Below are 19591 nucleotides of genomic sequence, written 5' to 3'. Positions count from 1 at the left end.
TCGGTCCTGCCCCGTCTCCGCAGCGTCCGTGGTCGGTCCTGCCCCGTCTCCGGCAGCGTCCGTGTTCGGTCCTGCCCCGTCTCCGGCAGCCCCGCCGCTCCTCCCTCCTGTGTCCCTCTGCTGACCGCACATTCCAGCTCTGTCTCGGGCTCCTGGTTATTTTCCCGCTTTCTGGAAGGTGAGCTTCTGGGGTAAACCAGCCCGTGGCAGTGTTTTCCCGCCTTCCCTCCGCTTCGCTGGCACAGGACGCCGGAGTTGTGTGTTTTAACAGTAAAGCCCCATGGGGAATGGAGATGAAAGCCATCTTGCGCGTCCTGTAGGTCCGACCTAAAACCTTCGATGGCCGTAAAGCTTTTAGCTCTTCGATCTCCTCTCCGGCCCAGTGCCAGATCGTCATTACGTCATCACGTTTCACCGAGAATCAGTGGTCTGTGTCGGAGCTTTTTCTCATGGAAACATCTTTCCAGGGCACTTTTTTTTTTTTTTTGCAGACACCATGCCGTTTTCTCTTTGTTAATGTTTGCGTGTCAGTTGTCAAGGAAGTCCGAGGCTTCAGCGAGACTCCCATGTCTGGTGGTTCCCCAGACCTGTTACCTTTCCTCTGGCCTGGCTTTGGCGACCAGCTGTCCTGTTGTAAGACACATAAAAAGAAGATAAGAGAAGAATCTGCCGAGAAACGTTTACGAACTGCAGCGTTCTCGCTGTCACATCAAGGTTTTTATAACTGGTGATGTTTATTATAAAAGTTACTAGAAACTCAGGAATACTAAAATGAACTGCTGATATGTTGGACTTCTTTTTCTTTTTTTTTTCCTTTTTTAAAAAAAGATTTTGTTACACACACGCACAGGATCCCACGGGTTGAGGGAGCCGTGCCAAGGGAAAAGCAGGCTTCCCCTGAGCAGGGAGCCAGATTTGGGGCTCGATCCCTTGGGAGCTGAAGGCAGACGCTTCACTGACTGAGCCCCAGGCGCCCCTAAACGTACTTCTCATCCAGTAGTTGTCAGTAGACTGCTTCAGGCTCACAGCGCTCGGGATGTCCTCAGAGGAGGGCCGTGTGCCGTAGAAAGCTCACATCACAGTACAGTTTAGGATAGAAGCTATTTCTGTCTCAAGTGACCGACCTTCCCCCATGTGCCCCCTAATTCCTCCATATGTGGAATTAGTTTGCAGATCTTTTCAGGAAAGAGGAGCAAATAGGAGAGATGTGAAGCTCTCCCAAGTCACAGCCGCTGGGACGGGCCAGCTGGGCACCTGCGTGTGCGCTTGCCGTCCGCTCGAGCGCGGCCGCCGGTGGGTTCTCCCTGCAGATGGTACGTCCGGATCTTAACGAAGGGCGTGGGGCTGCTGATCGGATCCCATGCCCGGGTGGCACAGGGCTCCCCGCGGGTCCTGGAGAAGCTGCCTCTTCCTGCTTTCCGGGCCGCCTGGCGCAGACCCCGGGGGGTGCTGGGGAGGTGGTGCTGGGGAGGTGCTGGGGAGGTGCTGGGGAGGTGCTGGGGAGGTGCTGGCTGTCGTGGGGTCTTGTCCCTGCAGCTCGCCGACCCTTGGAGGCCCGCTGGGCCGTCCCCGCCGTTTGCTGCAGCCGCCCAGGCTGGGGCTGTCGCGGCTGACCTGCGTTTCCGTGGGATCACTGTTCGTTCTCCTGGACCGCCCTGTGCTCAGGCTGCCTGTCTTGGAGACAAAGTTCCTCTCCTAGAATCACGTGGCTGGAGAGCATCTGGGTTCCGTGTAGACAGCGGTGGAGGTTCGCTGCTCGCGTGAGGCCCGTGCTTCGCCCTCAGTGCACCCGGCCTGGATGGGTCCCTTCCCAGGAGAAGCCACGCCGAGCTGTCCCAGCGTGGCGTCTCTCTGCTGCTCCTCCAGCAGGTGCACAGCCACAGCGAGGAGGCAGCCGGGGACGCCCTGCCACGTCGTCTGAGCGCGGCCCGGTCCCGCACGCCGCTCTGCGGGCTGTGCACCTGCCCTCGGCTGCTGTCGGACGCAGGAAACAGACGATTCTTGCTCCCTCTTCCGCGTTCAGCTCACGTTCCCTGCAGAAATGGTGTTTATATTTCCGAAGAGGCGGCCTTGGGGACCAGCAGAGGCGCAGGCAGTGGCTTGCTCAGCAGTTGGCCCTCGGAGCTGGGGGGCGGCTGGGGCGGCCCCGTGCCCTCTCGCCGCCCGAGGGGGACGCTGACGGAGTTCGCGGTGGGACCGGCCCGAGGCGAGTGGCGGCCCATGGTGCAAGCGAGGGTTCCGTTCTCGGGGCTGTGGGAACCGGGCGGTGGGAGGCGGCAGCAATAATGGGACGTTCTCACGCTTTAGCGAGAGTGAGACGGAGGGCGTTGCCGCAGCCGGCCTGTCCTGCCAGCGTCCGAGCGGGCGTCTGATTTCACTCGTGGGCCGAGGAGTCCAGAGTGCGGGTCCCCTCGGAGCTCTTCAGGTCTGAGCAGCGCGGGGACCCCGTCGCCGTGAGCCGTGTCAGCACCGTGCCTGCCCCCACTCCCGTGACTGGGCACTCACGGCGGTCGCCGCAGTTCCAGGACCCGCGCTGGGTAACTGGTTGCTACCGAGGTGGGTAACTGGGTTGGCGGTTCTGCACAGTGCGGGGACCGCAGGGCCTCGCGACTGCCCACACAGCCTTCACTTTCGGTCCCTCAAGCCCATGAGAAGCATCTGCTGAACTGACCGGGTCATAATTCACCTCACACTTTTTGGGGTGCTTTCCTGTGCTCCGTCTTGTACACATGACCTGTGCACGTTGGATGACTTGTCTTACTTGTTTGTTAATTTGGTGTGTGTCCGTGGAACGTCTGCCCCGTGCCAGATGTGCCAGACGCTGGCGAGAACAGTGTCTGGTTACTGTGTTTTTGGAGCTCAGAGGCTTTGGGGAGAGGCAGAGAGGACGCGCCCCCACACGCAGCACCGAAGCAGACAGAGCAAGAGGTGGGAACGGATGTGTGAGGGGGTGTTATTTTATGGAGGGTGGTCAGGGAGGTGCTCCTCGGGGAGGGGGAGGAGCCCGGCCTGGGGGGACAGTGGCTGTGGGCGTGTGGGAAGCCCACGCCGCCGGGTGATGGACGTGCTGGATGAGAGCTTCACTCCTACGGTCAAATGCTTGTTCTAGTATGGCCCAAGGAGGTGTTCTACAGACCGTCTCAGTGACTTTGTTACGTACTTTCTAAAATATTCCTGCCATGCCTTAGGTGACCAGGCACTTGTTCACATTTTTTTTTAGGGCAGAAACGTGTTAAAGGGAGGGAGGGAGGCTTTCAGACACAAAAACATGGAATAGAGTCTCAGTTCCCCCAAATGGCCCGTAGCTCTGTTGGGGGAAAGCGTGGTGGTCGGACCGTGGGAAGGTGTGGATCAGCACTCCCTCCGGACACCAGTGGCTCTCTGCTCCGAGCTGTAGGCTCTCCCTGTGCTCCACGGCCCCCAGGGTAGCTTGCTTTCCCCAGAGCCCACTTTGAACCTGTTGAAGGTCGGCTTCTGCATGAAGAGCCCTGGGTCCCCCCAGAGTCTTGCTGACCAAGAGATTCGAGACCTTTTCCCCATGGTCTGCAATTTTGTCTCCTCTCGACCTGGGAGTTCTTCACCCTCTGCTTCTCTGTCCTGCTCCTCATTCCTGGGACAAAGAGCAAAGGATCACATACAATCTGTCATGAGGTAGAGTGTCCCTGTCGTGTCCCTGTCGTGGCACCGCCCACTTCCTGCGCCGTTAGTCCTGTTCCCAAGGGCAGAATGGCTGGGGGCCCGTGAGGAGCTGACCTGGCTGCCAGTGGTTCCCCGACATGGGTGACGTGGCTTCGTGGAAAGGCTGCTGATACAGGACGGTGATGTGGTACATGGACAGAGGAGCCACACTGCCATTTGTGGGCTTCTGTTATGGATGGTGGTAGCTGGTAATGTCCAGTGAGATCCACTGGTGTTGGGCTCCAAGCCAGTCCTCCGGGTTCATGGCCAAGCTCCCTCGGGTGAGGCACAGGGGAGACTGTGGATCATGGGGGCCAGTCAGTGTGCAGGAGATCTGCCAAGGCCCTCAGCACACAGCTGCTTGCGGGGCCCAGAGCATCACCAGGAAGGGTCCGTCAGGGTTGTTTTGTGCAGAGGGAGGCCGACCATCAGGGGGAGTTTTCCTGGGTTTGTGCTTAGTGAAAGTTTCTATTTTGTTTGAACCAGAAGAGTGGGAACGTAAGAAATTATGAAGAAAACAAAACTGGGGCATCACGTTACCTGATTTCAAGCTTTACTACAAAGCTGTGATCTCCAAGACAGCATGGTACTGGCATAAAAACAGACACATAGACCAGTGGAACAGAGTAGAGAGCCCAGATATGGACCCTCAACTCTGTGGTCAAATAATCTTCGACAAAGCAGGAAAAAATATACAGTGGAAAAAAGACAGTCTCTTTAATAAATGGTGCTGGGAAAACTGGGCAGCTATATGTAGAAGAATGAAACTCGACCATTCTCTTACACCGTACACAAAGATAAACTTGAAATGGATAAAAGATCTCAACTTGAGACAGGAATCCATCAGAATCCTAGAGGAGAACATAGGCAGTAATCTCTTCGATATCAGCCACAGCAACTTCTTTCAAGATATGTCTCCAAAGGCAAAGGAAACAAAAGCGAAAATGAACTTTTGGGACTTCATCAAGATCAAAAGCTTCTGCACAGCAAAGGAAACAGTCAACAAAACAAAGAGGCAACCCACGGAATGGGAGAAGCTATTTGCAAATGACAGTACAGACAAAAGGTTGATATCCAGGATCTATAAAGAACTTCTCAAACTCAACACACACAAAACAGATAATCATATCAAAAAATGGGCAGAAGACATGAACAGACACTTCTCCAATGAAGACATACAAATGGCTATCAGACACATGAAAAAAATGTTCATCATCACTAGCCATCAGGGAGAGTCAAATTAAAACCACACTGAGATACCACCTTACACCAGTTAGGATGGCCAAAATTAGCAAGACAGGAAACAACATGTGTTGGAGAGGATGTGGAGAAAGGGGAACCCTCTTCCACTGTTGGTGGGAATTCAAGTTGGTGCAGCCTCTTTGGAGAACAGTGTGGAGATTCCTCAAGAAATTAAAAATGGAGCTTCCCTATGACCCTGCAATTGCACTACTGGGTATTTACCCCAAAGATACCGATGTCGTGAAAAGAAGGGTCATCTGTACCCAATGTTCTATAGCAGCAATAGCCACTGTCGCCAAACTGTGGAAAGAACCAAGATGCCCTTCAATGGATGAATGGATAAGGAAGATATGGTCCATATACACTATGGAGTATGACGCCTCCATCAGAAAGGACGAATACCCAACTTCTGTATCAACATGGACGGGACTGGAAGAGATTATGCTGAGTGAAATAAGTCAAGCAGAGAGAGTCAATTATCACATGGTTTCACTTACTTGTGGAGCATAACACATAGCATGGAGGACAAGGGGTGTTAGAGAGGAGAAGGGAGTTGGGGGAAATTGGAAGGGGAGGTGAATCATGAGAGACTATGGACTCTGAAAAACAATCTGAGGGTTTTGAAGGGGCGGGGGTGGGAGGTTGGGGAACCAGGTGGTGGGTATTAAGGAGGGCACTGATCGCATGGAGCACTGGGTGTGGTGCAAAAACCAATTCTGTTACGCTGAAAATAAATAAATAAAGAAAGAAGGAAGGAAGGAAGGAAGGAAGGAAGGAATAGGTAGGTAGGTAGGTAGAAATGATGAAGAACCTGCAAGGAAGGAAAGAGTCAGAGTCCCGTAGCAGACAGCGGAGTGTGCGGTGGCCCGAGCTCACGAGTCAGCCACTAGGAGAACTTGGGGGCTAGAAGTCGGGGCTGTCACGGCTCTGCCCCACCCAGACGCCGCATCCCCATCACTCAGCCGTCCCCGAGTGCACGCTGCCGAGCTGCTCTGGGAGAAATCGTCACGCGCCGGGGTTCAGGTTGCAGCTCACACAGTGACAAAGCTATTTTTAAAAGGTGGGGCTCTGTCCTGAACCTCGCTGACACTTAGTGTGCAGAAAAGGGGCTCATTCGGAGGAACGGGGGTGCCGGAGAAGCACGGGACACCAGCAGCTTGTGGTCCCCTGTCACTGGGTCCCATAGAGCCTCGGGGTTGGGTGCAGGTCACTGGGTGCCGGTCACCTGGCCTCGCACAGACACTTGGTTACTCGGTTCCTGGGAGCCGACTTGGGCTTCCGCTGTCCCCAGGAGGAGTGGCTGTATGTCCACCTTGGCCTCCCTGGCCGCCAGGTCCTCTGTGACTCCAAGTGTCCCAGGTCCTCTGTGACTCCCAGGTGTTCGTCCTGTGTTGACTCTTCTGCTCCCTGGTCTTGGCCACAGTTTGAATCACCCCAAGGTTTTTGGAGAAAAGGCTGAGGGTAGGCCCCTCCCCTGAAAGTCTGGCTCTTGGTCCAGGCTTGGGAATTTCTCACCCGTGATGGTTCGCATGTTTCTGGGTGATTCTAGGGTGTAGACAGAACCCTGCCCTTGATGAGGAAGTCATCCCCTCGTTCATCCCACACTGAGTGAAGGAATGTTCGAGGTATACAGCCTCCAGTCCCCTTGTCTAGGTAGAGGAGTCCAAGATCCTGCAAGTCTTTTTCATATGGCTTGGTTTCCAGAAGCTTCTCCTCAGGAGGCCTATTCTGGACGTGCTCCCATTCATCTTCTTTGCTCTTGGTGTGTGGCTCAGAGCCGGGGCTGGGCTCTTCCAGCTAGACGTCTGCCTGAGGATGCTTTTTTGATCTAACATACTGGGCTTGTGGTCCCCTAGGATCCTGGAGTCTTTTTCACAACACAGCTCTTAAGCCAGACCTTTCACTTTCTGTTTTTCCTCATGGGATTTCCCGTTATTTTTCAGCCTTTGTTATATCTTGTTGAAAACTTTTGAGTCTTTGTTTTGTTACTGAAGGTTTTGGCTGTTTCTCCTAGCTGAGTGTCAGTCTCGGATCTGATAAACTTGTCTAGTCCCATTTCTTCATCAAGGGCCCTGGTGGAAATGACGGTGGGAGCACAGGCACTGAACACGCTTCAGAGGCCTTCCTTCCTGTTGGTCCTGGGCACGGGCGCGGTTTCAGCCCACCCTGCCTCTCTGAGACCTCCGTGCAGCCTCCTTCTGTCCAGTCCCTGGACTGTCAGCGAGTCAGGCCCATGTGCCACTCTGTCCCCTGAGTGACCAGTGTTGAAAGCCTTGTCGCAGAGGGAATTGTGCTGGACCATCTGTGGGCTGTTACAGTGCTGAGTGGTTTTTTTTTTTTTTTTCCCCGTCAAACCTAGGATAAAATATTTTGAAATGCATCCTATTTTATAAACCCAAACACCAAGGCACATAGAATTTCCTGCCTCTGTCTTTGGTCATCATGGAGGCCTGGAGGAGGACACGTTTCTTTATGGATGAGGCCAAGCTGAGTGCACTGCACAGTGTGGGTCCTGCCACATCTCCTCTGGCCCTGCAGGTGCCCCGGACACCCCACCCAGAGCAGAGCCGCCCCGCAGACCCCCTTCCCTCCCAGGAGCTGGGCTGTGTGAGCGGCAGAAGGCAGGTCCCCTCCAGCGCACAGCCTGGGTGGGAAGCCGGATGAGAATCCCCCGGCCCCGCCGCCCTGGGCACCCAGTCCTCCTCCGCTGTGGGGACAGAAGGGTGTTGACGCCTGGGCAGGGCAGCTGCGAGCTCCGGCTGTTCGAGGACGGGAGAGGTGGAAGGTGTTCGTGTCAATACAGCGTCCCACGGGGGCGAGGGTGATGGTTTTGCAGGGACTGACAGCGGGAAACAGGAAGAGATTCAACTTCAGATTCATCTGTTAAGAAGGAAACTACAGCGCTACCGGGTCGGAAAAAACTAAAGTCCTTGCAAGAGGCCGCAGTGCAGTTGCCGAGTGAGCTCTTGGTGGTGCTTCCGGTGAAGCCGTCCCGGGCTGGGCAGAGGACAGGTCTGTGTCCAAGATGCCCTGGAATTAGGGCTGCACCACCAACTTTTTTTTTAGAGAATCCCGGCGGTGGGCCTCAGATTTTCTTCCTCATGTAATTTGCACAGCCTGGAAGCTTTACTCTTTCTTAACGATTGAGAGAGGCCCCCTCGTTCTCCCGTCAGCCCCGGGTACCACAGGCGGACGCGGAATGCTGGTTTGTAGTTGTCTGTGTTGTGCACTTGCTGTGGGGGGAGCCCAGCCCGTGAGGTGGCGAACGTGGCTGCACGTGGGTCCATGGCTGCACGTGGGTCCACGGCTCCTGCGCACGTGCCGGTCGCTGGGTCCCGGCAGCCCTGCCCTGCGTGTCACCAGGCTGGACCTACAGGGACTCTTGAGTCTGGGGAGACGGGGTGGCAAGGGAAGCCCTGACGTGGGCGGGTGCACGCCTTATCGCGGCCACTCCCAGGATCGGTAATGACCGTGATGAAGCCAGTGCTGGGGGTGGGGTGGAAGCATCCTGCCCTGAGCCCGTGGGCCGGGCACCCAGTCAGACAGGCACCTCGTGGAGAGAACGCGAGCAGCTGTGCATTGGGGTGTGAGCTGGAGAGCCCGTGTGCAGGGGTGGGGTGCGCCACGGCCCAGGCGAGCACCCCTGCGTCGGGGCACGGACGGCACCCCAGTCCGAGGCACCATGGGGCGTGTCCACGGCCTGCTCGTCTCTGACACGTAACAGCACACAGGCCTGCTTTTCAGTTGTGGGTTGGAGCAGGGAGGGGAGAGGCAGTGACGGGCACAGAGAATTAAGTGCCTTAAAGTGGGTATAAAAATGAAAACAGGGATGTGCGGTGAAAACCAGATCCGTCATCAGGGCGAAAGCGGACACTCGGGATGGTGAAACGGTGGATCTGTTGTGACGGACGGAGGTCTTATCGCAGTAAAAACATCGAGAAAGAGAAAGTCAAAGGGGAGTGATTCTTCTTACTGAGTGCCCTTCCACTGTGTCCTGTTTCGGGGTAGTTGTGTGTGTGCGCGTGTGCGTGTGTGTGTAACGGGGTTGCTGTGGAGATTTCCAACGGTGATGTCCCCTCCTCCACCGGCCTTCTGGGGCGGCTGGGGGTCTGCAGGGCGCTGTGTGCGCATGCGTGTGTGTGCGGACGGCACGTGTGCATGCACAGTGACCCGGGCGGTTGCAGATGTGGGGCCCGTGTCAGAGCGGCACGGCTCCCAGCGCTGCCAGGATGGTCCTGTTGAGGGAGAAACAGATTTCACACACATTGTTCTTCGGGCCAAGGAGCGGCAGGCCCTGGAAAACGTGTGTGCCCACATATGTGTGCACTCACGTGCATGGTTCCATACACGCACACACGTTCGTGTGCTCACACGCACGTGCAGGTATGTTTTCACACGCACACACCTCCTCACACGCATACACTGTGCACACACATCCATGTGTGCACACATGTTCCAGTGCACACAGGTGTCCATGTGTGTACACATGATTCCAGTGCACACACGTGTTTGCGCTCACACACCTGTGTATGCACACGTGTATGCACGCTTCCTGTGTGTGCATGTGTCCACGTGTATGTTCCAGTGCACACACACGTGCATGTTTTCGTGTGCGTACATGTGTGTTCCTGTGTGCACACCCATGTGCACAAACACACGTGTGTGTGGTGGTGATCACCCTGTTGGATGTGCAGATGTGGGGTGGTGACTGAGCTGTGGTTCCCAGTGCCGTGCGGGTCTGGCTGCTCTGCACCAGGCACGGGCTCCGGGATAGGGGCTGTGGCTAGACCGCATGGCTGCTGCTTCCCGCAGGGACGCTGACTTACTGTGCCTCTCGGAGCCCGTGTCTCATCTGCAGACACTTAGCCTTGTGGCCAGGGTCACCCACACTTGTTGCTGGAGAGTAACTCAGGCCCCAAACTCAGTGTTGGGTTTAAGCAACCCCTTTGTTGAAGCCTCATCAGTTGCTGGGAATGAGCTCCCCATGTGCTCATGGAGCAGGTGGCTGGGGGAAGCGCCCCAGAAGTCCACCCCGTGGGTGACTTGCAAAGTTGGAAATGGCACTCAAGAACCCAGGAGCATGGGGCCCCCCGGGCGGCCCCTCCGCCCCTGCTTTGGCCTGCTTGCCCTGAAGCTTGGCAGCCTCGAGTGAGCCCCCTGGCTTCGTGGGACGGGCTGGAGGTGCTTCTCTGCGGTGAACTGGGGTTCCTCAGACCCGTCGTAGGGAACCTCTCAAGGAAAGGGCTCCAGGGCGTGAGAGCTGTAGGCTCTGGGTTTGAAGAAGCACCTGGTTCCTCAGCAGCTCCCCCGTCCCGCCTGATGGTGGATTGTTGGCGTCCCCTCCTGAGCTGACCTCCAGGAGTCAGGCGGCCGCTGGGAAGGAGTGCCTCCTTTTTCTCCCAACCAGCTTCCCGTGACCCCAGCTCTGCCGTGCCCCCATCGATGGCTCTGATGACCCCGTGGCACGTCTCATCTTGTGATTTAGTGTCGTGGTCAGGGGTATTGGAAGTCCCGCTGTGATGTTTTAAAATCCTTTCTGGGAGCATAAGATGTGGGGCCTTGGACAGATTGCTTTGAAACCTCCACAGATGTGCAGTGTCAGGTTACGCGGTTCTCTCTTTCAGTTTTGGAATTCGACTCCTAGTCTCTGGCATGTGTTTTCATAAATCCATATTCCTTTAATACAGGAAAGACGAGGCCCCCAGCCCCCGGTGTTTCTCTCTCTGGATAATTTAAAAGTGACTATGACATTCTAAGCATCAGTGGGAATTGAACAAAGGCCACGAGGTTTCCACGTGTTTAGTCCCAGATCAGGTACCCTCTTGTCAGCAGAGGTTCCCAGGGTTGCTCAGTGTGCCTTCCGGGGAACAGGACATGGTACTTAGGACAGACACATACCCCAGAGTGGCTCACATGTTAGCATTTTGGTGCAGACAGGAATAGTTAGCCTTTCTGCGCCTTCTTCTCTCCTCACCCATCCTCCCCATCACTACATGCTGGTCACGTATCATGTGAGTCACAAGCCCTTAAAATTGCGTGGGAGCGGCTCACTACCTACTAATGGAAACTGCACATTTGTTACTGTGCTCCTTCTGATCTCTGTCAAACCCGTTCTCTGAAGGATGCTCTCCTGCCTAAATGGAGATCCCTTTGGAATACGTTAAAAAAAATACCCATTTGATGGGATTTCTGAGACTTAACCCCCCAAAATATACTTAGAATAATTTTAAAGAACATTTTTTTATAAATAGATACCTACGTTTCACTGCAGATATTTAAGGGTGTGAATATCCTTAAAGACCAGCAGTACTGGGCCTTGCCGTCAGTGGGCACCCAGCAGCGGTCGCAGGGGCGTCCAGCGGGTGTTCACGATGAAGAACCTGTGTTGGAAAGTTCTGAGACATCCAGAAAGGACCACACACCTTCCCGCTGTTGGGCTCGCTGCACCCGAGCTCATCAGTGCGAGTGTGAAGTGGACTTTCTCTCAGGTTGTGCTCATCCCCTTGGGGTGTGGTCTGGCCTGGCTGCGGAGGCTTTCACCTATCGGGCCTGAAGGGCAGGGAGCCCCGCTCCCACCGGCCACTGACCACTCCACGCAGCGTGGCTGGGCAGAGGCCGGCCTCCCTGGGGCAGGGCCTCCGGGTGCACCCGGTGTCTCTTGCCAGGAGCACTGCAAGTGGGAACCGCAGGGGCAGCGTTCAGGGTCCCCGTCCCGGACACCCCTCTGGGGAAGGGCAGGGATGCGTGGCTTCACTTACCTCCCGTGCCTCTGAAGGGAATCTTCCCGTGTCAAGGCTTTGGACCAGAGGAGTGGACCTTGAGACAGAGTGTCACTCGGGACCCTTTCTGGATTAGTCTGAAGCTGACCTGTAGCCCAGACACTTCTGCGGCAGCCACGGGATCCCCTGGGCAAAGTGAGCCATTTTCAGGCTCAGCCTCTGTGTGACCACGGGCAGCGTGTCACGGTCCTGGGGTCCTCTGTGTGACCACGGGCAGCATGTCACGGTCCTGGGGTCCTCTGTGTGACCACGGGCTGCGTGTCACGGTCCTGGGGTCCTCTTGGCTTACGTCCCCGGGGTCCCTAACTGTGACTGCATTCAGAGAGTTCTCAGAAAGGCATGGGGAGCTTGTGCTAGTACGGAGCAGGTGTTTCTTGGTGTCTGATACAACTAGTTACCCTCTGTTCACGAGTAACTGCAGGGTTGCAGGCAGCTAGATTTTATTTCTCCCGACAGTCTGTTGAGTTAATCAACCGAAGAAAGAAACCCCACCCCAAATACCATCCTTTTGCCCTTAAAGCTGGCCCACTTTTGAGAGTGTTGTGGCGAGACCCCGTTGTTTCCCGAGGACCTGTGCACCCTCTGCGCGCGAGGACCACAGTGCCTTGGGGTGTGCTGCTGTGCCTCTTCTGTTCTGATGAGAAGTGGTAACTTCACGTTTTACGTTCTGACCCTCCAGGGGGAAAGCCTCTCCACTTCCGCTTTTCTGAAGAGGCAGCCTCGACCGCGCTCGCCAGCGGAGACCAGGGTCGCGCGCCCCGGACTGCCGCGTCACACACCGACACCGGGGAGCCCGGAGCGGGGAGCGCAGCCTCTGCGTCCGCACTCGGAAGCAGGAGCCGAGACGCTTCCAAGAGAGCAGAGCAGCCCCGGTTTTCCGTGGGCGTCAAAATGCCGGCGTTTCACCCGAAGCAGGAGGTTGCGGTCTCCAGGGACGCCGCCGACTCCCCTTTCCATTCAGATCAGACTTTCCCCGAAGGAGCCGACCTGCCGCGCTCGTCCACGGGCCCGGCTCAGCCCCTGAAGGAGAAGCCGTCTGACTTGCACATGAGGGAGCACGCTGCAGGGGGCCGGAGGGGGCCGGCCCCAGACCTGGCCCCCCTGGACCTCAGCGAGAGGTCGCGCCGGGACGACCCCAGCCGCAAGGAGCCGGTCTCGTCCCTGCGGGCTGCGCTGGCCGTTCACCCGTGTCCTTACTGCGACCACAAGACCTACTACCCCGAGGTCCTGTGGATGCACGAGCGAGTCTGGCACAGGGTCAGCTGCAGCTCCGTGGCCCCCCAGTGGATCCAGCCCAACGGCTACAGGAGCATCAGGAACAACTTGGTTTTCCTTGCCCGGAGCGGACGCACGGGCCCCCCGCCTGCCCTTGGGGGCAAAGAGTGCCAGCCGCTGCCCATCGCCCGGTTCACACGCACTCAGGTGCCAGGTGGGGTGCCGGGGCCCAAAGGCGGCCCCTCGCCCCTGGGCGTGGCCACGAAAGCCGCCAGCCTGCCTAAGAGCAAGGACAGCCACTCCGGGGGCCCTTGTGCGCTTTGGGTGGCCGGCCCTGACGGGCCCCGCCAGGCCAAAGCCGGCCACGGCCCCGAGCCCCACGGTGCCCCCGCACCGCCGTCCCTGCCGAAGCCCAGGCCGGAGGCTGGCCCGAGAGCGGGGCCCGCGTCAGGCGGCGGTGGCTTCAGCCGGTGTGCCACCCCCACGCCCCCCGTCATCGCCCGAGCAGGAGCCCAGCCCCCCACAGGTAGCAGGCCGGGGGACAAGTATGTCCTCCCTCCCACGGGGGCCAGCCTCGGCCCCCCACAGAAGCACAGTGCCCCAGACCCTCCGAAAGCCAAATTCAGCCCTCAGCCTCAGGGTCCACCGCACGGGAAAGGCGATGGGGGCCCCCCTCTACCTCCCCGCGAGCCCCACTCCAAGGCCGGCCAGGAGCTGTGGCCGCCCTCCAGCTGCGGAGCGGGCCCCAGGGGGAGCTCGGCCGTGCAGGCCAGCAAGCCGGAGCCCGCAGCGGATGGCCGCGAGAAACGCCTGGACATCCTCAGTGTCTTTAAGACGTACATTCCAAAGGACTTCGCTTCTCTCTACCAGAGCTGGGGTGCCAGTGGCCCTGCACTCGAGCACAGAGGTAAGACGGGCAGCCCCCACCCTGCCCTGTGAGCGCCGGCACAAAGGTCCTCTGCAGGCCCCACGAGCAGCCTCTCCCCACGGGGTGGGGCAGCTGCCGGCGGCCGGCTGTGCCTCTGAGCACCAAGCAGAGAACGCGGGGCCCGTGCACCCTCCTGCCCCCCAGCTTTGCCTGCCTGGGTTCGGGTGCCCAGGGTTGGGGCCCGGGCGGGAGCCTGCTGGCCCCGCAGGCCTTCCCTCCTGGGGCTGTTAATTCGGGAATGCTGACGTTTCACGGGAGCGGGCAGCCTGGACGCCCCTCACGTCCTTTGTTTTTTTATCTTTTTTAATTTTTTTTTAATTTTTTAGGTAAATTCTTTGCCCAGCATAGGGGTCAAACTCATGCCCCAAGATCAGGAGTCACAGCCTCTCCTGACGGAGCCAGCTGGGTGCGCTTTCCTTTGTCATTTTAAACACAGAATCAGTAGATGTTCGTGGTCCCTTTTCTCTCAATAGGTGGGAACGTCCATTTGAAGAAGCAAGCGTTTGTTTCTGTACGTACGTAATCGAAAAGCACGTAGTTCGGTGGTGGTAGTGAGCAAGCCCTGCGGAGTATGGATGTACCGGAGGACGTCTGGGGACTGGCTTGTGCCGCGATTTGAGAAAAGACACACCTTAGTGGCCGTTTTCCCTTTTCTGCCGGTGTCTGGGTACCGACTCCTTGTTGCGAGGACCGCGAGGGAAGGCACACGCCGGATAGGGCGCCCTCCTCCTTGGGCGTGAATTGTGGGGGGCTCTCCCTTAACAGAGCACGAGGAGAGTGAAGGATTTGCTGTTAAAAACCAAAGATCAAGCAGCTGGAGGCCCCGCGGCGCTCTCTCTGTCCGTGGCCCTTCTCTGATCTCAAGTGTTCGCGCACCTGTCGTTACAGCAGGTCACCGTCAACAGTGACCTTTGCGATCGGGCCCCTCAAATTCCAGCAAGGTGGAGGCACTTTTGGGGAACGTGGTTCATGGTTTGGTGGCAGTTGGGTGAATGGCGAGGCGTCCCACACCCACGATGTGGCTGCGGGTGCCTTGCCGAGAGGCGGGTCTTGGCCGACGTTCGCAGGGACTTCGGAACCTGCCGGCTCCCTGGGCACGCTGGAGCCGTCCTGGCGTGGCTCGCGGTGCCTTTGGCTCCCGGGAACACTAAGGTGGGAAGCACTCCAGGTCCCACAGTCTCGGAGGTTTTGCCAGTGGGGTCCTCATTCGAGGCTGGCGTCTGTTCCTTTTTGCTCAGAGCCCGCGCTTCCTGGGAACTTTCTAGAATGAAGCTAAAGGCACGGAAGCCCAGAGGTCGCTGAGACGCGCCATCACCAAGGTGCTGGGAGGCAAGGCTGGAAGGCCCTGTGTCCGCAACGCCTCCCCTCGGGTCAGGGGCGCGGCGCCAGGCTGTGGCGGGTGGTAGATGGCAGCCGGCCCGTGGCCTGGTGTGTTCACATGTTCAGGTTTCAGTTAATTCAGTGAGTTTTGCACGTCCCAGGGACGTTTCCAGGCATGCAGATTATTTGCTGGGAGACGAGTCACAGTGCGTGGGCGCCCTTTAGACCTGGGGGCAGCCCCATTGCTCTAGGTTTGGTTTCCGTGGGTCTCAAAGCTGAGAAGTCAGAGGCCGCTGACAGTGGGCAAGTTTCCGTGGGTACCCGTGTGCCCAGCAGCCGTGACCCGCTGTCCACTCCTTCCAGTGACTGTGGCCTCGGGTGCCCAGACCGGGGAAGCCTGTCCCTGTGTCAGTGGCTTCTGCTTAGCGCCCAGACCTGGGGCGTCATGGTGCGACCCTCCTCTGTACCGGCCCGTCGCGCTGCCTGTCGCGCTGCCCGTCCGACGGTGCTGTTGTTGCTTTTCCCCCCAAAAAGTCCGTTTCAAGTTCGGGTTTTGAGAATTTCACGTGGCAGCTTGGAAGTATGCAGTAGCCAGAAATGTTCTCCTTTTCCTTAAGAATTGTAAATGGTTCTCGGGGTTTAATGTGCGTGTATGCGTGTGTGCGCACGCGCGTGTGTGTGTGCATGGTTTAAGAGAGGTTCCACACTGACCTTCTACATGTGAGAAACGCTGACTCGTGCCTCACACGCACGTGCTTCTCTTGGGTCCTCTGCCCGTGTACACATGGACATAACAGCTCCGTGGATTAAGGGCGTTTAGGGCGTTTAAATTCACGCTGACGTGGGTTCCTTAAGGGCAGATCCTAAACTTTTCAGCTGTAATATATTAAGTGTGTTTCTAGAACCATGGTTTCCTGGGTTTAGGGAAGAGCAGAGATCGGTTTCTCTCCGTCACTTGGCTGGTGTCTGTGTGATGGCCGTGCACGGACGGGACGCCCCCTGCATGGCCCTCCCCTCTGTGGCCCTCCTTGGGCTCTGGGCTCGACTTTGGGGCCGGGTCTGGGCTGTCCCATGGGAACACCTGTGGACTCCTCGAACTCCTCGGCTTGTCCGCGCCCTGCCCACGTGTCCCGTCTGTGGCCGCCCCTCCGGGGCCTTTGCTGGTTCCTTTCTCCTTCTTGGGATGTTTCTGGATGGCCCTTGAGGTGTTGCATAGGAAGGAGACGTGGCAGGCGTGGCCTGGCCGAGAGGTGAGTGGGGGGCTGACGGTTCTTGTAGGGAGGCCCTCTGTCATTGTGCCGCCGGCAGGTGCGAGTGGCCCCTAGATCACTGCCCTGACGCATTTCTGAAGGTGCCACTGACGCAGATTCCTGAGGTTTTTGTCTTCTGCTGGCCAGGCGTCCGTGGCTTTGGTGTGCTACGCAGTTGAATTTCACATCATGAATCTAGAAAATTAAGTTCTTTCAGTTCCAAGTCATCTTTCTGGCCTGCACCACTGATGGGTCGGCCCGTGCTGGTCGGCTCCCATTCCGTGGTCAGATCCACCTCCTCTCGGATCGGATGCGAGCCTCCTCTCGGGGGTGTCCCTGTAGAGTAAAGGTCTCAACTCCTCCACGCAGGCCGCGGGAACGCACCTCCTGGCCTCCCGCTGTTGTGGGGGAGGCAGAGGCTGCTGAAGGGAACCATCTGAGAAGAGCGCGTCTGTGCCACGTGCAGTGTTTGTGGGGGCCAGTGTGACTCTGTCAGGGCTCGTGTTCTGCTCACACAGAGGCCCTGCCATCGGGCGGTGCCTCGGAGACATCGGGTCCTTCCAGACATCGGGGCGGAGAGTTCTCCGAGGCCGTCTCCCCACGTGTTGCGACAGAATGATGTTTGTGGGGAGGCCCTGCCAGGGGAGGAAGGATGTTCTGTGGTGTGACGACTGTCGCTTCCTGGAGGGACTCCGACCACCACCCTTGAAGCCTGAAACACAGGGTCTGCTCTGTGGCTGGCGAGTCTGGAAACTTCCATCCGTAGAGTAGGACTGTTCTGTTGATGGAATAGAAAAATAATACATTATCTGGGTTTTCACGCTTCGTGGTCAGCCTATGTTAGGTGAGAATAGGGACTTTAGAATGAAACTTGAGGGTAACAGGACGAGCTGATTTTAGATAGAATGAGATGTAAGGTCTCTGTTGTTGGGACTTGACAGAGTCCCTTGTTCGAGGACAAGCCTGAGACTTGTCCAGGGCCGTGCCGGGGAGTGTCCCGTCCAGCGCTGCTGCCGCCACACAGACACTTGATGTGACGGTGATGCGAGGTGTGTGCTTCCTTCGCCGGGCTCCGTGAGGGGTCCCCGCAGGCGTCCAGGCTCCCCGTCCCCTTGCGGACAGGCAAGTGTGTTTGATCGGGTCACGTTAGCGTGCGGGGCTGGGGAGCGTCTGCGCCTGCCTCGGGGAGGCGCCTGCCCTTCACCGGGCTGCCTTGCTGCGCAACTCTAGTGTCCAGGTCAGAGTGTTAGAGCGCTTGTCCCCAGCCAGTCTTCGGCTCAAATGAAGTCTATAACCTTCATGTTGGGCTCCGAATTCCGGGGTAGCTCGGGCACGACATTATTGACCATGAAGGGCAGCGGTCCTTTCTCAGAGAGGAAAGAGAAAACGATGCGGCAAAGTGCGCAGGAGAACAGCGTGTGTCTGTGTGTCCGTGCGTGCGCGCCGGCGCATACTTGATCAAGGCCGTGCGGTCGGCTGAATGGAAGTGCTGCGTTTTTCTGCTGCCGCTTTGGATGGCCTCCGTGTGTTCACCGCTCAGCATCCCCACGGCGTGCCGCGCCGTCGGAGGGGTTCAGTGTGAGCTCCTGTCGCAGGGCGCGCACCGTCCTCAGTGGCCTTGTGGGTCGTCCTGGGCTAAGGGCTCTCCCCACTCCTGTCCCCGCACAGAACATCCCTGTGCCCTCTCCTCCCACGGGCACTTTCCGCTGACATTCTCGCTTTCTGACGGGATTCTGTAGCTGCTCGCTGTCCCCTTTGTAAAGGGAGCGGCGTCTCGGCAGCCGGGGCAAGTGTCCGGGCCCTGTCACGGGGTCAGCGCACGCTCATGGGTCCTGTCTGACCAGCGTAACCGTCCCCGGGACTCTGGGCTGCCGAGGGTGGGGACGGTGACGATGGCCTCCCGGTGTGTGTCTCAAGAAGGGAAGCTTCGCTGCAAAGCTGTCAGGGGAGCGTCCACTGCCACACAGGTGGACCTTCGCCCGGAGTGGCCTGTCCTGCACTTGGTGCTTGTGTCTTACTATGATTTTAGAACGTCTGCCGGTTGCTAAAAAGCCTGTTCTTCACGTCACCGACTGAACACCCTGTTGTGTGGTAGTGTTTTCCAGTCAGCGGTTTCTGTCTGTCCATGAAACGGGCTGTTTTAGCATAGAAAGAACGCACTTGGCGGTGCTGGGACCGTTTCGGACGTAACTAACGTCTCTCCGGATGCGGAGTTAACAGATCCCCACCCAGACGTGGCCTGGGCGCCGCCGTTTCCCACGGGTGTAGACAGACGCCCTCACGGCGGGACTCACCGCAGCGTGTTTGCGGGACGTAACGCGGATGCACGGGGGCTGGAGAGTGCGCTGGAGGTCACAGCTGGCGTCGGGGCAGAGTGTCCGTGGCCCGCAGGCGACCCGTTGCATCTCCCTAGGGCGTGGCTTTCCGCGGAGAGTGTTGGGTGTCGCGGCCGAGGCCCGGCGGACCCACCAGGAGCTTGGCGAGGTTCTTCGGGGTCGCGCGCCCGGTGTGGGCGCCACGCTCCTTCCTCCCCGCCTCCTGTCACGGGTGCCCTGTCGCAGCGACACGCGGGTCAGCGAGCCTCATCACAGGCTGTGTCTTACGCTGTGTCTTTGCTGCGGTACTTAGTTGGGGTTTCGTAATGGTTGGTACCCGTGCTGGACTGTGACCGAGAAAAGATGGTTTATGTTTCTCTGGGCTTGTGGACGCAAATTCTGCAGTTTTGTGCTTAACCGACTGACCTGTGGGCTTCCTGTCCGCAGAGATGCACATTACGTGCTCTAAGCCGCCGTTCCCTCTCGGGGCCAGGCCCTCTGTGGGTCAGCTGTCCTTCTGGCCAACCGTGGGACACGTTCACTCAGACCTGTGACCCTGGCCTTGTGCTGGATTACCTGCCCCTCCCACTGGAGCTGCTGGTTTGCTTAATTCCTAGGGGGAGGTCGCGGCCCCTGGTTGTGCCTCTTGTCCTTTGTCACATTTAAAGTGGCTTTTTTTTTTTTTTAAGTTTTATTTATTTGAGAGAGCGAGCGAGGTCCGCTTTTGAACTGTTGAGAACCTGGGGTCCTGAGTAGGAAGCTGCCCTGCCCCCCGCCCTGCCTGGGGTGTGGGACTTTGTGCCGGTGCCCCGTGTCTGTGGTAACCCCAGGAGCACGTCGTACCCTCGCCCTGAAGACACTGTG

The 19591-nt window shown here is 57.8% G+C and overlaps 1 protein-coding gene across 4 annotated transcripts in view; it reads left to right on the top strand.

The window, feature by feature from the left end:
- Positions 1-19591, top strand: part of ZNF516 (zinc finger protein 516) — a 106965-nt gene that overhangs the window by 79552 nt on the left and 7822 nt on the right. For all 4 annotated transcript variants that reach the window (XR_009406025.1, XM_059409842.1, XM_059409840.1 and 1 more), the window contains exon 3: positions 12379-13821. Coding sequence is in view for 3 of the 4 variants with exons in the window: in XM_059409842.1 (XP_059265825.1) it covers positions 12379-13821 (1443 nt within the window). In the remaining variant the exon portion in view is untranslated. The remainder of the gene's footprint in view (positions 1-12378; positions 13822-19591) is intronic.

This window comes from Mustela nigripes, chromosome 8 (genome assembly GCF_022355385.1).
Source record: "Mustela nigripes isolate SB6536 chromosome 8, MUSNIG.SB6536, whole genome shotgun sequence".
NCBI classification, from domain to species: Eukaryota; Metazoa; Chordata; class Mammalia; order Carnivora; family Mustelidae; genus Mustela; species Mustela nigripes.
Note: the sequence above shows the minus strand (reverse complement) of the source record. Positions and strands in the feature narration are given on the sequence as shown.